The sequence below is a fragment of the Phyllostomus hastatus genome, unplaced genomic scaffold (assembly GCF_019186645.2).
Source record: "Phyllostomus hastatus isolate PE091 unplaced genomic scaffold, TTU_PhHast_1.1 phas_contig_62, whole genome shotgun sequence".
NCBI lineage: Eukaryota > Metazoa > Chordata > Mammalia > Chiroptera > Phyllostomidae > Phyllostomus > Phyllostomus hastatus.
The window spans coordinates 20,458,375-20,480,935 of NW_025333921.1; the positions used below are offsets into that span (position 1 = coordinate 20,458,375).

General features: G+C 43.0%; 1 protein-coding gene across 2 annotated transcripts in view; it reads left to right on the forward strand.

Annotated features, from left to right (window-relative positions):
• The window catches only part of PEAK1 (pseudopodium enriched atypical kinase 1), a 179,297-nt gene extending 162,041 nt beyond the window's left edge, over positions 1-17,256 (forward strand). For both annotated transcript variants that reach the window (XM_045848432.1, XM_045848433.1), the window contains exon 5: positions 10,625-17,256. In XM_045848432.1, coding sequence (XP_045704388.1) covers positions 10,625-11,788 — 1,164 coding nt within the window. In that variant the 3' untranslated portion in view covers positions 11,789-17,256. The remainder of the gene's footprint in view (positions 1-10,624) is intronic.
• Positions 17,257-22,561: the final 5,305 nt, after the last annotated feature.

The following is a 22,561-nucleotide window of genomic DNA, read 5'->3' on the forward strand; positions in this document are numbered from 1 at the left end:
AAGAGAAAGGAAAATTAATCATCATCTGGTTTTTCACCTCTAGCCAAAGTGGAGGCATAGATAGATATATTTGCCTCCTTGCAAAACCAAAAGAAGGAAAACAACAAATTTAAAATTAAAAAAAAAAAAAAAACAGAACTGCCAGAAAATCGAACTGTATGGAAGTCTGACAACCAGGAGTTAAAAAAGAAACATTCATCCAGACTGTTAGGAGGGGTGTAAACGGGCAGCCAGGATGGAAAGGACTCCCAGCAAAGCGGAGGACCAGGAAGGGCAAAGAGGCAGCTGGTGGAGCAGGTGGTCCCACATTTGCATGTGGATAAACCAGGAGGACTAACTGGAGAGGGAGACAGACCATGCAACCCAGGGTTCCAGTGCTGGGAAATAAAGCCTCAAAACCTCTGACAGAAAAAAACTTGCAGGGGGTTGAGGCAGCAGGAGAAACTCCCAGCCTCATGGGAGAGTTTGTTGGAGAGACCCACAGGGTTCTAGGACACACCCACCCACCTGGGAATCAGCGCCAGAAAGGCCCAATTTGCTTGTGGGTTGTGGAGGAAGTAACTGAAACAACAATTTAAAAGCAAGACAACCAGAACTGACAGAAAATCAAACTGTATGGAAGTCCAACAACCAAGGGATTAAAGAAGACACACTCATCCAGACAATAGGAGGGGCAGAGACAGGCACTCGGAGAGGAATCACAGCAAGGCAGTGGCTGGAGGACCAGAGCCAGCAGATGGCAGCTGGCAGACCCAGCACTGGATTGTGAAGCAGGGCACGCAGGCTGCAGCTGGCCAGCAAGGTTGTGGCGGTGACTGGTGGAGCGGGCAGTCCCACATTCACTCGCAGATAAACCAGAAGGAATAATTGGGGAGCAAGAGATACCACACAATCCAGAGCTCCAGTGTGGGGAAATAAAACCTCAAACCACCAATTAAAAACACCTGTGGGGGTTGAGGTGGCAATGGGAGAAACTCCCAGCCTCACAGGACAGTTTGTTGGAGAGACCCACGAGGTCCTAGAATGTACACAAGCCAACCCACCTGGGAATCAGGACCAGAAGGGCCAAATTTTCTTGTGGGAAGTGGCAGAAGTGACTGAAATCCAGCAGACAGCGGAGCAAGTGCCATTGTTCCCTCTCGGACCTGTTCCCCACATACAGCATCACAACGCAGTGACATGGGTTACCCTGCCTGGGTGAATACCTAAGGCTCCACCCCTCACTATGTAACAGTCGAGTCAAGACAAAAACATTGCCCAAACAAAAGAACAGATCAAAGCTCCAGAAAAAATACAACTAAGCAACGAAGAGATAGCCAGCCTATCAGATGCACAGTCCAAAACACTGGTAATCGGGATGATCACAGAATTGGTTGCATTTGGTCACAAATTAGATGGAAAAAATGAAGGCTAAGTGAAATAAAGGAAAATGTACAGGGAACCAATAGTGATGGGAAGGAAACCAGGACTCAAATCAATGGTATGGACCAGAAGGAAGAAAGAAACATCCAACCAGAAAAGAATGAAGAAACAAAAATTCAAAAAAATGAGGAGAGGCTTAGGGACCTCCAGGACATCTTTAAACATTCCAACATCTGAATTATAGGGGTACCAGAAGAAGAAGAGGAAGAGCAACAAGTGGAAAAGTTATTTGAACAAATAACAAAGGAGAATTTCCCCAATCCGTCAAAGGAAATAGACTTCCAGGAAGTCCAGGAAGCTCAGAGGGTCCCAAAGAAGTTGGACCCAAGGAGGAACACACCAGGGCACATCATAATTACATTAGCCAAAATTAAAATGAAGGAGAGAATCCTAGAAGCAGCAAGAGATAAGGAGACTGTTACAAAGTAGTTCTCATCAGACTGTCAGCTGATTTTTCAAAAGAGACCTTACAGACAAGAAGAGACTGGAAAGAAGTATTCCAAGTCATGAAAGGCAAGGACCTACATCCAAGATTGTCATGGCCACCGACCGGCAGTGACCTCGGAACGCTGCGGATGGCTCATTGAAACACGAGAAAAACATACACAGAGACAACCAGGTCCTGTGGGGAAATAGGAACAGAACGGCCACTCTCTCAAGTGTGGAACGCCATGGCCACCCTCCCCAGGGGAGAGCGCCCCTAAGGGAGAATACCTCGTTCTCCCGAGCAGGCTTTTATTGGGCCAGAATTCAGGTAAAGCTCATTAATCATTTTCCGGAAGTAAGGATCAAACAATAGATAACAAGGAAGTCTGAGGGCCTAATTTGAGTCAGGATCAAAGAGCTGTAAAAAACTTTAAGGAACAAACTTCTTCCTTGGACCCTTATCATTCTATTGAGAGCATTCTAAACAAAGCAGGTTTCACAGGATTTTACATATTCTTTCTTAGGCCTGGTCACCCGGGGAACCCATCCTTTCCAGCAGAGTGGCACCACCCTATCATTGTTTCAGGCTTAGGTGGAGCAAGGGAACTAAGGCAACCAAGAGATTAGGAGATTTTCTCTCAGACAATGAGGACTCAGGCTATGTCAAAGCCAAGGGTCGAGGGTCCATCACCCCCTTTTGCTGTAGCCCCCAAAGTCCTTCCTCAGGGGCTTTCCACGTGATCATGCCTGTCTTAGGTTGTTCCCCCCTTAGGGAATCTTACCTGTCATTGGCTAACCGACCAAGCATTGGGGGCCAGGCAGGGTGAAGTAAAAGGAGCAGAAGCAATGCTCCTGCCAGGGAGATAAGCTTTTGTCTCCTTGCTGGCTTATGGTCCAAGGTTGTTCTCTCAGCCTTAGCCTTGGTGGGGGTTATAGCTTCTGATACCAGGCAGGATAGTTCCCAACATAAGATTACTCTGTCCGGCAAAGTTATCATTTAAAATGGACATGCAGATAAAGTTCTTCCCAGACAAGGTCAAGTTAAAGGAGTTCATCATCAACAAGCCCTTATTATATGAAATGTTAAAGGGACTTATCTAAGAGTAGAAGATCAAAAATACGAACAGTAAAATGCCAACAAACTCACAACTATCAACAACCAAACCTAAAAAAAAAACAAAAACAAGTATAAAAACTAATTAAGCAGACAACTAGAGCAGGAACAGATTCACAGAAATAGAGACCACATGGAGGGTTATCAGCGGGGAGTGGGGGGGAGAGGGAGGTAAAGGTACAGGGACTAAGAAGCATAAATGGTAGGTACAAAATAAACAGGGGGAGGTAAGGAGTAGTATGGGAAATGGAGAAGCCAAAGAACTTATATGTATGACCCATGGACATGAATTAAGGTGAGGGAATGATGGTGGGAGGTAGGGTACAGGGTGGAGGGACATAAAGGGGAGGAAAAAAATGGGACAAGTGTAATAGCATAATCAATAAAATATATATTTTTTAAATCATCATATGGTTTCTTCAGTCAATAAACACTCAAACCAGACTCTCATGCTCCAAACTGGAAGTTTCTGAGCTTCTTTATGAAGTTTTAGAAACACAATATAAGTGATATAAAACAATGGTATAAAACTTGGTGGAACCTCAGGCTCTCTCTCTTGAACACATCAACCCTACATGAATAACTTACTGCCTCATTATAACAGTTCCCCTCCATTGTGTGCTATGGAACCAAGCTTTAAGAAAAAAACAGCTTTTGGTTATTGCTCAATCTTTTAGACATGTAGATGCAAGGTGAACACAATATTATACTGTTTGCTGCTCTCTAATGAACAGTATTTTAGAAGTGTTCTACTTCAGACTTAATATGATCCTTTAATCCACAAAATATCCATAGTAAAGAAAAGTATTTTTAACAAGATAATTATCGATTTTCTAAGTTCTTGTTACTGCAAAGAATAACTGAATTTAAATGAAATTAGTCATAACTGACATACAAATAATGTATCATCAAAGCTTTAAGTTACATTTTTTCATTTAGAAACCAATGTGTTTTCATTTAGAAACCAATGTGTTTTCATTTAGAAACCAATCACATTTTGCTAATGTGATTCTGAATATAACCTGCTTTTGGTTAGGTGTTTTGTCTTTTCTATTACAGAATATCCTCGGTATTTACAGTATTTACCTGTTCTAATCTTGTTTGTCCTGCCCACCCTGAATTCACTAATAGTGCAAAAAAAGAAAAAAAAATGTCTTCATACACTGGAGGAAAAAGGTTATATTTTCTTTATAACCTCGAGAAAAGGAAGAGGTGAAAAGATTAAAACACTTTGAACAATATAACCTAATTGCAGATATCTAGAATATGCTTTCTAGAGAAATAGTAAATAAATAAATAAATAATTCGGGAGTCTTCCCTCTTGAATTTTTTGGGATAGTTTGAGAAGGATAGGTGTTAGTAAAATTTCGCCTGTGAAGCAATCTGGTCCAGGGCTTTTTTTGTGTGTGCCAGTTTTTTTATTACTCTGTCAATTTCACTGGTTGTTAATGGTCTAATTAGGTTTTCTGCTTCTTTCTGATGCAGTTTTAGAAGATTGTATGTCTCTAGAAATTTATCCATTTCACCCAGGTTGTCACATTTCTTGGCATAGTTGTTCATAGTGATTTCTTACAGTCCTTTGTATTTCTGTGGTATCAGTTGTTCTCTTTCATTTTTGATTTTGTTTATTTGGATCCTCTCTTTTTCCTATGAGTCTGGTTAATTGTTTGTAAATTTTGTTTATCTATTCAAAGAACCATCTCCTGGATACATTAATCCTTTTAATTGTGAGGGTGGGGGTGTCTCTGTTTCATGTGATTCTGCTCTGATCTTAATTACTTCCTTCTGCTCACTCTGGGTTTTGTTGGTTATTGTTCCTCTAGTTCTTTTAGATGTAGGGTTAGGTCGTTTATTTGAGATTTTTCTATCTTTGGGTAGGCATGTATCGCTATGAACTTCCCTCTCAGGACTGCCTTCGTTTGTATCTCATAGGTTTTGTATTGTGTATTCATTTTCATTTGTTTCCAGATAGTTTTTCATTTCTCCTTGATCTCATTTTTAACCCACTCATTATTTAATAACATGTTATTCAGCTTCCTAGTATTTGAATGGTTTTGAGGTTTTTTTCCTTGAGATTTGTTTGTAGTTTCAAGCCATTGTGATTCAAGCAGATGCTAGATATAATTTCATTTTTCTTGAATTCATTAAAGATAGACTACCATGTAGTCTATCTTTGAAAATGATCCTTGTGCATTTAAGAATGTATATTTTGCTTCTTTGGGGTGAAATGTTCTGTAAATATCAATTAAGTGCATTTGATCTAGAGTGTCCTTCAGTGCCACAAATCCTTGTTGATTTTTTGTTTGGAACACCTGTCCATTATTGACTAAGGTGTTAGAATTCCCTACAGTGAATGTGTTGCTTTATCTCTTAAGTCCTCCAATATTTTCTTTATATATTTAGGTGCTTCTATATTGAGTGCATATATGTCTACAACAGTTATATCTTCACACTGGATTACTCCCTTAAGTATTACATAGTGACCCTCTTTGTCTCTTATTATGTCCTTTGTTTTGCAGTCTATTTAGTCTTATGTAAGTATTGCTACCCCAGCTTTTCTCCATTTGCGTGGAATATTTTTTACCAACCCTTCACTTTCAGCCTGTGTATCTTTTGTTTTGATGCAAGTCTCTTGCAGATGTCGTATATGTGGGTCATGTTTTCTTCTTCATTCAGCTACCCTATGTCTTTTGATCGGAGCATTTAATCCATTTACATTTAAGGTTATTAATGTTAGGTACTTATTCATTGCTATATTTTCCCTTTGTACCTGTGTTCCTCTCTCTCTCACTCTCTCTTCTTCTTAAATCAGTCCCTTTAACATCTCTTACAATGCTGGCTTGATGGGGAGGTACTCTTGTAATCTTCTTTTGTCGGGGAAGCTCTTAATTTCCCCTTTCATTTTAAATGAGAGCCTTGCTGGGTAGAGTATTTTGGTTGCAGGTCCTTGTTTTTCATTACTTGGAATATGTTATGCTGGTTCCTTCTGGCCTGTAGTGTTTCTGTTGACAAACCAGCTGATAGCCTTATTGGAGCTTCCTTGTGCGTTACTAGCTGTTTTTCCCTTGCTGCCTTTAAGAGTCTCTCTTTGTCTTTAAATTATGCCATTTTAATTTTAATGTGTCTTTGAGTGGGCCTCTTTGAGTTCATCTTGATTGGACCTTTGTGCTTCCTGGACTTGCATGACTTTCTCTCACCAAGTTAGGGAAGTTTCCTGTCATTATTTTTTCGAACAGATTTTCTAGCCCTTGCTCTTTTTCTTCTCCTTCTGGTATCCCTATGATGTGAACATTTTTGCATTTTGTGTTGTTCCAAAGCTCCCTTAAACTATCCTTGTTCTTTTTGAGTCTTTTTTTCATTTTGTTCTGGCTGGGTGTTTTCTTCATTTCAGATACTGCATTCTTCACTTCTAATGAATTCTTATTCAAGTCTTCTAAGTCCTTTTTTCATGCTGATGTCATTCCTACTAAGTTCCTTGAGCATTCTCTTAACCATTAGTTTGAACTCTGTGTCTGATAAGTGGCTTGTCTCAATTTCATTTAGCTCTTTCTCTGGGGATTCCTCCTTTTCTTTCGTTTGATGGTTCTTTGTATTCCCATTTTAGTTGTCTCTTTGTGTTTGTTTCTATGTATTAGATTGCTCTGCTTTGATTCTCTGTCTTGTGGAATGGTTTAATGTGTTAGGAGGTTTGTGGGACCCAGTGGTGCAGACTCCTTGATCTGCTGTGTAGATGCTCTAGGAATGTCCTTTGTGTGGGTTATGTGGACTCTCCTGTTGAATTTGGGTCCTGATTGTTATTGGCCCATTTGTTGGTGGGAATTCCCCTGTGGCTGGCTAAGAGGATCAATCCTGACCACATGTTGTATACTCTCGTATAGGTGCTGACAGAACAAAGCAAAACAACACAAAAACAAGAACAATATTGACAACAAGAGAGCAGTGAATAATGTGGAAAGAGAAAGGGGAAAAGGAAAAATAGTATGAGAAGACTAAAGAAAAGAAAAGCAACTATGAGAGATAAGAGGGGAAGAGAACTACTGTGTTTTGCCATGTATAATGTATACCCATAATTTGTGTGCATTATACACAATATTATTATGTCCATTATTGTACCCACAGTAAGTAATCATTATACCCATGTATAATGCACATCTTTATTTTTTCCCTTAAAATTTTGGGCAAAATAGTGTGCCTTAAATATGGCGGATGAATTGAAAGGGGAAAACAAGGAAGAGGAACACAGCAAAGGTAACAAAAATAATAAAAGGAGAAAAGAAGGGAACAATGGAGTAATCAAAGATAATAGTAGAATAGGAGATAAGAAAAAAAATAAAAGCACCAAAAATGAAAGAAAAAGAAAAATACATGAAAAATAATAAAAAGGCTATGAAAAAGAAAAATAGTTAAGAAAATGAAAACAGAACCTAGTGGATTCGCGTCAGCAGAGTTCAGATCTCTCCTGCTGTTTTCTCCCTTTGGAAACTGCTGTGATGTCTGAGTCTGTTTTAAACTAGTGTCAGGTCCTGTCCATGTCTGGCCCTCACCTGCTTTATTGAAGCTACAAGTGATCCACAGTTTGTGACCGATTCTTTCAGGGTTGGCTGCTCCAATGGTGGGCCAAGCTACTCTGCAAAACTGGCTTTTATCAGCACTGGGTTCTGGGGTATGTCAGCAAACATCCTTAGTCACCACAGGATCCACATCTGCCTACCTCTGCCTACCTCTGCCTGCTGACCTGCTGTCAATCTTATACTATTTGCTGACCTGACTGTTTCTTAGAGAGCTTCTGGCAGAAACAGAGGGCTATGGTTCCTGGATCTCCCGTGGCAATTGTCTTTCAGACTTCAGGGAAGATGGTAAATGTGTTCCCTTTCCTCTAACCAAAAGGAGTCAAGTTATTAATATTTGAAAACTAGCTACTATGTGGTTCACAGAATAATGCAGTACTGTTATCTAAATTAACAACATCATTGCAGTCTCCCAAATAAAGATTGATGAGATCCACATCATATTGAGAAATCCTATTGTGGAATCCTTTATAGGTCAGTGTTTTGCTTGTGACTGTTTTCATGGTTATGTGCCACTTAAAAGCCCTAGTATTTTTTTTAAAGATTTTATTTATTTATTTTTAGAGAAGGAAAGGAAGGAGAAAGAGAGAGAGAGAGAGAGAGAGAAACATCAATGTGCAGTTGCTGGGGTCATGGCCTGCCACCCAGGCATGTACCCTGACTGGGAATCGAACCTGCGATACTTTGGTTCGCAGCCCGTGCTCAATCCACTGAGCTACGCCAGCCAGGGCAAGCCCTAGTATTTTGTTTCCCTCTTTCACACTCCAGTCTTCTCCCTTTTTCCATTGCCCTTAAAACTGTAGTGACCTATTATTCTTCAGCCTTTCTACATATTGTAAAATGAAGAGATGAGGAAGCGTCATCTCCTCAGGTTGGCTATCTAGGCAGATAATTTTCCTTTAAAGCATCCACAATGGCTGAGCAGTTTATCATTTCTTATTCATTAATCACTTTGAAATTTATATCTCAAGTTGATCTGTGAAGGTAAACATGAATTGTTTTAACTTTTTTAAAGATTTTATTTTTAGAGGGGGGGAGGGAAAAAGACAGGGAAAGAAATACCGGTGCCTCTGATGTGCCCCCTACTGGGGGCCTGGCCCACAACCCAGGCATGTGTCCTGGCTGGGAATCAAACTGGTGACCCTTTGGTTCTCAGGCCAGCACTTAACCAAGGTTACACAGCTAGTGGCAGGAGTAAATCCCAGGCTTCCTAAGTTCTTGGTGAGTGTCCTTTCTGTCATGTGACAGCTAGAGTTTAACTATACAGTCTTATTCAGCCATACTCAATGCTATTTAATTGACTTTTCAAGGCTGAGGAGTTGAACTGGCCATGTGATATTGAGAAAAGTATTAAAACTATAAATGGAGTTAATGGTGCTATGCCCCGGATCCAGCTCCACACAACAAAATAATGACTATAGTATAGGATTTGTAAATACCTGGTGACACGTAAGCATGAAATATTGTCAGTAGTACAGTATAGAAAGAATTCATGTTTGATTGATGAACATACAGGATTATATGTTATACGGCATGTGCTGAGACTTTGAGAGCTTTCTAAAGACAATATTTTCTGCAAGATAGATATTTGAACTTGAGTTTAGCCTGGGGATATATCTCTGTTTTGAGATGAGAAGTTTGTTTAAAGAAGACACACATATTATAACACTCAAACTGATTAGGTAGATGGGAGAAGACTTGAAGAAACTCATTTTCAAAGAGAGAGAGAAAAAGAAGGATTTCTATGTCACTGCTCAAGCCTCCAATTATAATCAGTGTGCATAAATACAGTAAGTGATAGAGGGATACTCCTCTCCCCTCCAATACTCCTTTGCCTTTGGTCTTAAGTACCTGTTTGAATGGAAATCAGAGTATGCTGCTTCTCAGAACTGGGGACCTTCCAAAGAATGTGTACATTTTTCTTTTTAAATAAAAATAACTACAGAGTCTTTTTAAAAATTTGCTTCTTTTCTGAAGTGCTACAATAAACAGTCCATGTAAGCCCTGCAGAGTGCCTGTTGCTGGAGGCTTTGTTATCTCTGAAGTATGGTAGGCAGCGTGCTGCCTACTGAAGAGGAGCAGTAGAAAATGTGTTCCTCAGTGGATAGGTTGCAGAGGCTCCATCCTGACCAGGTGTCAGTGACCTATGAACCTAGTGTTATAGACTGAGTCTTCCATTGTCAGCTCCTCTGTCTCATAGAATGAGGATAATCCAGTTAAGGGTGGTTTTATTTTTTGTTTTCTTAGCCCTTTAAGACTAGAAATACAGTAGTTGATTTAGTATGTAGAACTTTTGGCTAATGTTTTTGAACAAAAAACTCTTCCTTGATCCATAACCCCTTAATAAAGTTCATTTTAGAAGGCCTTAGAGCCTGAATATTGGGCCTTAAATGAGGTCAGTTAAGAGAAAAGATAAAACAGAATTGCATCATTGAAATGTTGGTTTTGCTTTTACCAGGTCAGGCCAAAGATTTTCTCAAACCTTTATCTCTACTTTGCCAATGATCATAAGTGCCTAAGTTGTAACCATCACATGACATCCATTGAAAAGTTAGGTAAACGCACAGTTTACCTGGCCAATTATATGTCAGTCTCCTGACCATTGATAAAATAAGGTATCTCAGCCTACTTTATGGGCCACTTATTGAGCTACTTTGTAAGTCTTGGCTGCAAACCTCCACAGAAAGTAGGTGAAAAATTATTTTTTGTTGTTTTCTTTTCTAGATAAGGTGCAGGGTATAGTGGAAAGGGCAAGTTTTGATGTTAGACAGGGTTAGGTTTGCAAACTGGTAGCCCTGGGCTGCCCGCCCTCCTTTTTTAAAAAAATTCTTAGATACTCAGCCTACTTTGAAGGCTTAGTGTGAGGACTAGAGATAATACACATAAAGTGCTTAGCATGTAGACAGCCTTAAGAAATCGTTACTGCCATTATTACTGTCACTCAGCACAAGATTACCAAGACACTTTATGAAGACTTCGTTATAATCCTCTATTCCTAACCAGTCATCTTCTCATCAGTCCTTCTTTACACATCACAAGCCTGGTTATGAAAGTGTGTATATTTTAAATTGTGTTATTTGCTTTCTTCTTTCAGATCTGTAAGAGCAAAGCTAAGGAATCTCAGCAGTATTATCATAGCTTGGCTGTTCGGCAGAGTCTGGCTGTCCATTTTAACATCCAGCAGGACTGTGGTCATTTCCTTGCTGAAGTCCCTAAGCGTCTGCTTCCCTGGAAGGATCCTGATGCCCCTGAAGAAGAAGAGGATGAAATGCAAGAGAATGAAGAAGAAATGAAAGAAGAAAGCAATGGGAAAAGCCCAGAGTCCTGCTCTGAAACAGAATCATCCCAGAAAGAAAGCCAGGGAGTGATTTGCAAGAAGCAGAGAAGTCACGTTGTGGTCATCACCAGAGAGGTTCCCTATCTCACCATGGCTGATTTTGTGAAAGATTCTCTGGCCAAGCATGGGAAAAGCCCTGATGTGTATGAGAGGCAAGTGTGTTTGTTGCTCTTGCAGCTGTGCTCCGGCCTTGAGCACCTCAAACCCTACCACGTTACCCACTGCGATCTACGTCTGGAGAACCTGCTGCTTGTCCACTACCAGCCCAGAGGAACCACCCATGGCCTTGGGCCTGTGGAACCCAATCCCACCTCATCTTGTCTCACAAGGCTTATAGTGAGCAACTTCTCTCAGGCCAAACAGAAGAGCCACCTGGTGGACCCTGAGATCCTCCGGGACCAGTCCCGCCTTGCCCCAGAGATCATAACAGCCACTCAGTATAAAAAGTGTGATGAGTTCCAGACAGGCATCCTCATCTATGAGATGCTACACCTGCCCAACCCCTTTGATGAGAACCCAGAGCTGAAAGAGAAGGAATACACTCAAGCAGACCTGCCTCGAATCCCACACCGTTCTCCCTATTCCTGGGGCCTTCAGCAGCTGGCCAGCTGCCTCCTGAACCCCAACCCTTCTGAGCGGATCCTTATCTCAGATGCTAAAGGTGTCCTCCAGTGTCTGCTCTGGGGCCCCCGGGAAGATCTCTTTCAGACTTTCAGTACCACCCCCAGCCCAGTGCAGAGGAATGCCCTGCTCCAAAACTGGCTGGACATCAAGCGAACAGTGCTGATGATAAAGTTTGCTGAGAAGTCCCTGGACAGGGAGGGCGGGGTCAGCCTTGAGGATTGGCTTTGTGCTCAGTATTTGGCTTTTGCCACTCCAGACTCCCTCAGTTGCATTGTGAATATCCTGCAACACCGTTAATGTATCCTGGTTGCTGCTTTTACTTCACCTTCTCCCACACACTCCCGTCCCAGTACTCATACAGAATTCAAGGAAAGAAGAGAGACAAACTGTTCATCCCTGTTCACAAACAAATGAGTCTACTCAGAAAGGTTATCCACAGCTCCAAATCATGTGAGAAGCTGAGTCTGTCTTAACTTTGCAGAAATTCAACTGTACATTCATTTGTCTCCCATTGGGACACCTTTCTCCCTAATTGTCCCACAAATCCAGGTAAAAAATGAAAATGAACATTTTTGAAGGGACAGCTCCTTTGTAATATATTCAGTGACCTATGTCCAGTTCCTCCATAATTCTCAAGTACTTATTTTTCCTTTTTCACACCAAGTACTTATTTTTACCAGCAATAGATTTAACCAATTCTTATCATCATCCACTAAGTTCTCACAACAGACTCTCTTCCTATGTTGCCAGGCAGAACTGCCATCCTTACTATCCACTCAGTTTTGGTTCCAGGGACTATATTCCTTATTTCAGCAGATAGTAGAAGTACAAGGAGAGATCCCATCCCTTGGGTCATGGACCCATTTTCATTTCTGTTGTCAATAACTGGATGCACTGCATGGCGGGTAGCCCTAACAATCTCCCCTCTGCTGCCACTGCCCAATTTTCCTTCACCTTGACTCTGTCCCCACTTGCCAGTGAAGTTTGTGCATTTTGGCCTCTTGTGGTGTAATACAGAGCTGACCCAAGGTGGTATCACCCATCCCTCAGCAGGGTGGAATGCACTTCAGGTCTTATAAACAGCTGGCAGTACAGAAGGAGATGTTTTTCCTGCATGTCCAATTCTCCAGGGACCATCAGGGCAACAGTGTTTAAAGTACCACTCTTGGATTACTGTCAGGGTTGGCAGCCAGGGCTGGTGGTGCTCAGATCTCAATTTTTTTCCCCAAACAGTGACTGGCCAGCTTTCTTCTGTCAATAGCCAGTATTAACTAGTCTACCAAATGCTATAGATAACTGTCCTGAATGAAACAGCTGTCGGTCAAGGTCTAAGATCTCCTTAGAGGGCACAGTGCAGATGGCTATTATAATGGCCAGAGGCAGGAGGAGGGGAGAAGGCCACAGGTAAGACTACTGACCTCCTCCTTAGAATGCTGACCTTTGCTGGAGAAATTCCCTCTCAATTGCCCTGGCATGTTGCTCCTTACGACTCTGAAATGGCCCTGGAGGACAGCTCACAGGGAAATTTAATTGCTGAGGTTAGTGGCTAAAAGCTGTTTCACTGTACATGGGGTGGGGTCTGTGCTTCTTTCCTATGGATATATGTGCAATTTTTAATGTATTTTTTAAGCTGTGTATTACAGTGTTTATGTTGCAACTTTACCTGAAGCAAGATCTATAACAATCCTCCTCCTCTTCCCTTGGCACATATTTGCGCTAAAAGACAAGTGTTCCTTCCATGGGGGTATGTGAGTGTGTGTGTGCGTATTTTATTCAAAACTGTGAGTATCTGTTTACTTAAATCTTGCTATTCCAAAAGTCACTCAGTGTGAGTGTCTATACACATTTGTGCCTGTGTGTGCACATGCGGGCTAGAAGTAGAGAGAGGCCAGGCCTCTGAGGGAGCCATCTGTGGCAAGTGGATAGATGTGTTCTCTGCACCTAGTTAGTAATGGAGCCCTTGGGACTCTTGTCTCCCAGTGCAGGGTTTCTTAAAGTCAGGACTAGCTCTGTAGTATTACTTAGATAGCACATAAGTGGCCTTTGGAAATTTCTTAGTTTTTAACATTTTTAACAGCCTTTCATGTGATTCACCTATATCAAAGAGGATCAATAACAGAAAAGAATGTATTTTATTATACTTTTTTTTTTAAGAGAATGGGATATGTGAGGCTGCATTTGGACTCTGTCCCTGCCCTCCCAGCCAGCAGTACAGGACCCCCACAGGAGACAGTTGGGTGGCCCACAAAGAGTGCCTCCTCTAGCCAGAGTGCAGAGCTCTGCCCTGAGGGGAGGCCACAGAGTGAGCATGCACTGCAGGCCAGCAGCCCCACTGTCTCTCAGTGTCCTGTGGCATGGCTGTGACTTGCCTAATTACACACTGAAGTAGCACACGGACCACTGACCGTGTCAGCTAACACATTCCCTTACCAGCCTTCCCCACACACGCACCCATTTCCTGATGGTTTGTGTATTGAGACTGTCTCTTTCTCAATGTCACTTTTGTGCCTTGCCCATGTAAATTTAAATGTTGACTGTTTAATGGGGTTATACACTTAACGAAGAAAGTTTCTTTGTCCCTCTATTTGTTCCTTGAGTATTGCCTGCCTGCCTTCCTTCCTTCCTTCTTTCCTTCCTTCTTCCCTTAATCCTTCCTTCCTCCTTTCCTTTCCATCCTTCCTTTCCTTTCTGTTTTGACCTGGATCCAGTCTTCTTAATTTTAACTCTAATATAAGCACAGGCACCCTTTACCACCATTATATTATATAGCACTGGAAACCAAGCATCCCTTTATATCAGATATGTTTGGTACTGTTTTTATATTCAAATTGTTAAGGGTAAAAGACAAATGCCAACTAGCCATAGACAGGCCTCAGGCTTCCCAGAGACAGGGATTACATTAATTTTTCTCTTAGTTAAAGATGATGGCTAAAGAATGTGAGAGAGAGAAGGAAGGTGGTGTTACAGGCTAGAGCCAAATTGACAAAACAACTTATGTCTGGGCAAGAAGTACTCATCATTTGGTCCTCAGAATATTTTTCCACAATAACGAAATTTAGTCAATCTAATATCTCAAATATATATTATATATATTTATATATATATTTACATTTTAATTATAGTGGGAACTTTGAATTCATCAACTGAAAAGAAACCCTATTCTTAGACTTCTTAGACAAAGACAGGCATATATATATATATGGGTTTGGACTGTGACTAGTATAGCACTTTAAGTTTTCTCAAGTAACTTCAAGTTACTGTCTTTAATATTGATTGGAATTTTTTCTCTTTTCTATTGAAGTCTGTACTATAGTTTCTTACATTTATTTTGAGACTTTGAACAATTAAGCCACTGTTGGAACTTTTCCTTAGGACACATGAGCAAGAACAATCTCTCTGACACATCTGGGTGTTGGAGAAATAGGACAATGGCTGGAGTAGCCAAGACCAAGACTAAATGTATAGGAGTCCCTCGGTAGAGTGATAACCTGGTTTTGGAAGGAAGAAGATCAAATGTTCCACAAAGAGAACTAGGACTACCAGAGCTCTCCCATACTAGCCTGAGAAGAGCCCCTTCAGTATATGTATAAGTAATACAATGCCCAGACACTAGTTCATGAAGAGTAACAGAAGGATGGGAAGAAGAACAATTGTAACCTGTGGAGTCAACAGTAAAAGAATCATGAGTGAGGTCTACCAACCCCTAGGCTAAGTTAGGATTGGAAGCAGGAGTATGGCAGTGGGTTTCAAGTTTTGCCCTCTGAAGATGAACTGGGTGAGGTACAGAATGGGGCACAAATGGCCACACTACTGACATTGAGGGGCTAAAAGTATATTTGTTGGGATTTTAAGAGCCTGAGTAGCATTTCACTGTCAGATTAAATGAATGTCAGTTTTGCTTCTAAACTCAAAATAAGTTTGTGTGAACACATTTCTGGAGTAGAGCTACCTAAAATTGAATTTCAAGTTTTTAGCAATACAAAATTTCCATGAAAGATCTCTGGGGCCTGCTAAGTAGTAGGGCATAAAAGGATTGCATTCAGCTGCCCAAAGTTGTGTTAAGAATACTTTGGTGCTGGGAAGTAACCTGACTTGGTTTTGCTGGTAACCTGCAACCAGGATTTCCCCCTAGATTTTTACCAGCAGTGATCTGAAAAAAACACAGGCTAGTCCTAGAAATCGGGACGGACTCATGATACCACAATACATTCCAAATGATTCTAGATGTGAAACTAAAGTATGAACATACTTGGAGAGGGGAGAGTGGAACTTGATTCCCTAGGCAAGCTCTGACATGTTTTTATTCCCCTCACTAGTTGATAAAGATTGAAAATTCTGGTACACCCTAATGAGTGAATAGGATGGCTACCCACAAAACCTCATTGAAGCTCATATTCTCAAAGGCCCAAAGTACTGTGCTGACACAAATCCAAGTGCTGCTCTTGTTGAAGTGTGTACTGAAGTCTAGGTGTCCATGGACATCAGTGCCCAAAGTGGGGCTCCTTGGACCCAAAGTGATGCCACACGAGAAGCAGAGGAATGCAGTGTAAGACCCCAGACAAAGATTGTACCCAAGGAAGCAAGCCCTCTGTCTTGCTGCTGCTGAAGTGACGATGTTGGGCTAGAACAAGCCACGGAGGGAAGTTCACGTAACAGTCCATGCCAAGGTATTTGGCTAATAAAATAATCCATCCTCAAAAACGTATTTTTTGTAACAAATTCATTTTGTGTATTAGGGGGGGAAAAGAGGAAAGAGATGATGATGATGAAGAAAGTCTTGGGCAAATAATCAAGTTCCTCAGTATGTAATGAGAAGGAACTATTTCCTCTCCCCTTGTCACTATGGCTATTGCTTAAACTTCAGCTTGGGAACATCCTATCCATGTGATACTGAGGGCTGAGGATTTTTTAAAAGAGATGTGGCAGTTTCCATGGGTTTGTTTAGAGAACTCTTGGGAAAATGCTTAACAAATTGTAATAGCTTTTATAAACCATTCTACAGAGGTGTTTAGCAGTCATCATGACCATCATTTAGTATTTTAAGTGTTCAGAATGTACAAGGTGCTATACAGCTGCTAAACATACCTTCTCTGCAGCTGTTTGAAATTAGATTTTTGCATCAGCCACTGCTAGAAGCTTTCCCCACCTGGGTGGACTGCAGGGGCCTGGACTCTGGACATCCATTACTTGGTTCCTACTCAGCCCCATGTTTTCTTTAAATCAAGGAAGTTTCAGGGAGTCAAAAGAGGTTGGGAATTTTTTAACCTAGCAGAAGTACAGAGTCATATATTTTGCTACAAATAATATTGTATTGTGGAAAATTCCCTTTGTCCTTATAGTGTATGGAAAGTATGTGTGTGTCTGTGGCCATGATAACTTGAATGTTGAACCAGCCCTAGGCTTTAGGGTAGCATTTTTGAAAGATAACCAACCACACTGCTTCAGAAAACTTGCTCCAAACACTACCTGTGAATCCCTTCCGTTACCAGGTTTAAAGAGTGTCATTAATTTGAATCATGGCATTCCTCGTTCCACTCTCTTTAGTTCTTGATGGCTCTCTCCACACTTTATATTTGAAAATGTTTCTGTTGCTCTTTCCTAAAGCCTCACCTTTCTACTTACATATTTTAGAGTTGTATAAATCTACCAATGAAAGGTCTCCTCTTTCACCAGGTAGTGCTGCCCTTTGGTTTGCTGTGGTACCTTGCTGTGTTCTCTGTGGCATGTTACTGTGTAAATAAATTCATTTTAAAATACTCTAAAAATCAGACTAGCATTTGTCCTTTCAGTGCCTCTACCATACTGACATGATGGGGAGGGTTCAGTTGCAGACACTGTTATGTCTTTCCCCCCAGGACTCATGCCTTCTTGGATATTAATCAGATGTTAATCTGGACCATGTTTTCTGTTCATCATCTCCCTAATCTGAGGAGACTAGCCTGGAAGAAAAAGTGCAAGCCTTCTGCTTTCCCCAGAGCTCAGAAGGCTACAGGTTTGCTGTGTGAGATTGCTCCCTGGTGGCCAGTCCCTGTACAGCCTTCCTGGGTTTGTATTGTGTGTTTGGAGACTTGGTTAGCTGGCTGTGGCTGACCCCAGTAGAAATCTCCAAGCAATGCAGACGGTGTGAGTATGGACAGGGCCTAGTTGAGCATCATGTGCTATAGAATTCACATGCTTAAGGTACATGGTCACATACAGAGTCCTCACAAAGCCAGACAAGCTAATTAATGCAGACACTTCAGTAGCAGAGAGACCACCTCGCTTAGCCAGGAAGAGTTGGCAGTTGGAGGAACGGCTGCCACGTTATTAAGAGTAAAATGGATGGAAGTGCAAAAATATAAACTCAAAATTTACACCAGATTTTAGAGCTCTAAGCCCCTTACAGTAGATACTGTCTCCAGCCCAGCATTTCTGCTCCTCTCCACTAGCAAGCACTCTGGGCTTTGCAGACATACTACTTAAGGCACATTCCAGAAAAATGATAGCCAGACTCTGAGTTCTGTGTTGCTAAGGAAGTAAAACCCATTACCATGTGGGCTGCAAAGCATTGTCTGTGTTGCCTGGACCTAGGAGGAAAGGTTAGCAACAGAACCTGAGAGACAGCCCCCAGGGACATAGTCTGCCTGCAGAGGTCCTCAGCCTGCTTGGTAGGGAGGAGCCTGGGGATTTGCCCTTCCTAGTTGTGAACACAGTACACTGTCCTCTGGGGGAAAGGAACCAAAGAGAGAGCAGGCAATTGTGGCTGAGAGCTCACAAGTCACAGAGATGGAGTGCACTAGGCTTGAGTTGCTGTCTAATGCTCTACTGGTACGAGTGGCCAACCTGGGACCCTGGAGGAAAATGGGCCTGCCTGATCAGACCAGTTCAGAGTTGCTCTACTCAGGCTTCAGGGAAATACAGTTTGAGTTCTTCCAGTGGGGTCACTTTGTGGTTTGATATAACTGGAAAGCCTGGAGAGATATCACCCTATTTCCCATCCATTATTTCTCCCAGCATGAGATCCATTCCTGGAAATTCCATCAGTGGCTTCTCTTTGATTCTGGGTGGTCCAGAGGTGATGGACCACTGACATTTGGACAGGAACTTTGGTTTCCACATGCCTGGAGACTGGCTACTTCCAATCCAGGCCACAGAGAATGTGGATCTTTCCGACCTGTGATGCACTGGTAAGAGGAGCTATCTGCATGCCTGTGGCTGTAAGTGTGCACCATCTGCTCCAGGAGCTCTTTGCCTACTCTACAAAGCCCAGAAAATTCTCCCTTTTATGTGATTCTATGCCCTGGGAGGGAAGGGACTCATTAGTGCCTTAGGAGCCAAAAACAGCAGTTGCCAGGTCACAAGTTATAAGCAGGGCTCAAGACAATTACAACTGAAACAAAAATTGGATTTCAGCCCTGGCTGGTGTGGCTCAGTGGATTGAATGCAGGCCTGCAAACCGTAAGGTCACCAGTTCAATCCCTGGTCAGGGCACATGCCTAAGGTTGCAGGCATGTGAGAGGCAGCCAGTGTTTCTCACACTGATGTTTCTCTCCCTTTCCCACTCGATTTCTCTTCCTGTCTCTCTAAAAATAAAAATTAAATTGGATTTCATACTGGGTTGGTAACAAAAGGGAATCAGTTGCCAAGATCCAGTTCTCTCAAAGTTGCAAACCTCTGAGGGGAAACAGGATGCCTGACTTCCTGGAGATTCCATGTAACTCAGCACATGCTCTGGAAGGTGCATGGAAGCAACCAGAAGATAGTGGTGCTGGTTGCCTGTCTCGTCTCAGCTTGAGAATCAGAATGGTGCTGGGAGAGGTGCTGGACTCCTGTGAAATCTGTAAGGGGATGGGGGCCTACTAGGGACCTCAGAAGTAGAGAGACGCTGCATCTCTATCAAGGAAGCAGAACTCTCAGCTCGCTGTGGGTCAGTCACCTCCACTACCCATAGTGATAGGTGAGTGACCAGCCTACACTTAAGCTGGAGTCCTGGAACCAGGGACCATAAATGAAAGACAGTAAATCTCTCTAAGCCTGTGGCTGTCTCATTTTCCACTCTCCTCACCCCAAATGCATTTTCTCCCTGTACCACCCAATGCCCCTGGGCCTGCTGATGCCACCTAATGCTGGGAACAGAACCCAACCTCTAAGCATCATGCTCTGTGAACCATAAGGTCACCAGTTCAATTGCTCTGCAGACCTCCCTCCAGCAGTGCCCAGGGCTTGGAGTTCCTCAGCTTTCCCCTCAGATTCTTCTTTCTCCTCAGCCTCCTGCACTGGGCCTGCTCTGGAAGATCAGGGAAGCTGGCCTTGCACAAGGACCTGCAAGTAGCTGGCCTGGGCACAGCACCAGAGAGCCCCCAGGCTATAGCCGAGTGAGTGCCAACACTAACAACAGTTAGTGCATATTTCCTGAACAGTCTCACTTCATCCTCGCTACCAACCCACAAGATGGCTCTATTCTGCCCATTTTTCACTCAAAATAATCAGAGCCACAGTTTGAACTGTGTGTGACTTCTCATTCATTACTCTTTCCTCCACTCTATCCCCCCACCTACATGTGGCCAGGACACTTGGGAGTACTGTAGGAGCTCGGGAACAGGGAAGAGCTTCCTGAGTGGTTGTAGAGCCATGAAAGAGGAAAGGCCTTTTTTGCATGTGTTCTTTCATTCTTAAGTACCATGTGCTGGGAACCTAGTGGTGGTCAAAGCCAACAGGAGCCCTGCCCTGACTCTGATAGGCAGAGAGGACACAAAAGCTGCCAGCTCGAAGGGGGGAAAGGGGCAAATGTTCCTGCACACTGCTAGTACTGGGGAATGATTTGGAGAAATGAGGCCAGAGTCTAGAATGAATTATCTTCTTCCCATTGGCTGCACCAAGCAAACATCCTGCAGGCAAAGGCAAAGTTCTTTGGAAGCCCAATCTGAGCCCAAGAATGCTATATAGTTCTACACATGCTGAAGCCCTCACAAGGCCAAGTAGGCCACCAGTGTGGGCTAGCCATATCCACTCTCTGCCTCCCAGAGCCAGAAACCAGATCCGAAGGTGTCAAAGGTGTCGAGCATATTTCTTAACCTCTGTGAACTCCACCCATCTATAGAGTGGGCGCCTTGTCTAACATCTCTTTGTAGACAGGGAGGCTGAGTCATTGAGATAACATTTGTGCAAGTGTTTTAGACTCCATTGTTAAAAATCAGAACACACTTGAGGCATTCAGAAAGAAGCTGGGGAAAAGAGAAAAGCATTTGAGGGCTCAGATAAAACTGGTCATAGCCTAAGAAGAGTGGTCTCTGAAGGAAAGGTTGTCTTGAAGGGATGATGTTTGAGGGGCAAGACCCTGATGGCTCCCCCTCCAGTATTTGCACCTCTGGTTTTGCCTACTCTCCAGACCTCCAACTAACTTCAGGCCAATCCATTCTGTCTTGCAGAATGGGCGAGGGTCCCAGTCTGACACTGGGGTGGGGATCCCCTCAGAATGTCTGTGTTCCTGTGGGGCAGGCTCATCAGGCATCTGAGTGAAGCATCAAGGGGTCTACTTCAGGGCAAGGTCCCAGGAAAAGGGGCAATGTTGAATGCATTGGATAACTGAGGGTGAAGGATTCCATTTTCTCTAGAAAGCAAGCCCAGGGGTGCTTCTCATGAATCAGCTTAATTTTACCTTCATAACAACCCTGTGAGGTAGGTTCTAGAATTATCCCCATTGTACTGATGATAAAACAGCCAGACAGGTTTTGTCTGTCCCACATTCCTAGCGATGGAACTAGGATCTGTTCTCTGGGCAGACTAGGCAGTCTGGCTCCTCCTCCTGGATTGAGGATAATAGATTGCATTCCTCACCCTCCCTGCTGCTGCCCCAATATCATCAGTGGCTTCTTGGTGACCACAGAACACAACCGAATTGTACATCCCAATCCCACCACCTGCTCATGTTCTTTGTTGACGAGACCTCCATGCCAGCCTCCACTTACCAGGCTGGCCTCCTTGCTGCCCTCTTAAACGTGCTCCAAAATTGTTTATGCCCACATTGATCCTGAAATGTTTTAAAGGTTTTATTTATTTTTTAGAGAGGAGAAGGGAGGGAGAGAAACATCAATGTGTGGTTGCCTCTTGCATGACCCTCACCAGACCTGGCCCATAACCCAGGCATGGGTTCTAGACTGGGAATTGAACTGGTGACCCTTTGATTTACAGGCTGGCATTCAACCACTGAGCCACACCAGCCCGGGTTGATTCTGAATTTTTTCCTCCCTGTTCTTCAGGGCCCCATTCAGCAGAGAAATTTTGGAGATGACTTCAACTGGAAATGTTCCCTCAGCTATCTGAAATCACTAGTGCTTCTTAGATTCAGCTCTTGGCCAGGTGTGTCTTATCTCCTCCTGTCCTGTGAGCATGTGGGGAATGCCTTGGCTTCTGTTGCTCTACCCATTGTCCTCATCTATCTCCTAGGAGTCTGACTCAGATTAGCAGGAGAGGAGAAGGACAGTAGGGCTCCTGGCTGCTCCTGCACCCAGTCCCTGGGGCAGGCTTCCACACATTTAATCCTCACTACAGCCCTATGACCCCCATTCTACAGATGAGGACATAGAAACTGAGAGTAGGTAAGGAACTTGCCCAAGGCTGCGTAGAAGGTAAGTGGTAGGGCTGAGGTTTGAACCTAGCTTGGCTTAATCTTCCCCATCACTTCACAAGTCTTTGTCTGTTGGCCTGTTTTTGTGCCAATAAATAGGTCTAGGTCCTATAGGCATCCCCTCCAACCATGACAGACTAGGGTAGCCAAGGATGGCTTCCTGATAGTGGCAGAGTGGGGAACGGGAGTGTTCTGCAAGGCTGAGCTGTCTGAGCCCATGCTTCTTGGAGGCCAGCTGGCCAAGAACAGGGCATCAGCTAAGGAGAGGAATACACTGGCCACCTTCAGGAGCTTCCCACTCAAGAGACCCTAGAGCAGATTTGCCTCCCCCCACCACACCTTGTGTACACAAAACATGAGGTCTGTCCGGAAAAAGTCCAACCATTGTTAATATAACAAGAACAGTTTGCACAACATTGATGTAACCTGGCAGCCAAGGAGAGTAGACTGGAATGCGCATGCAT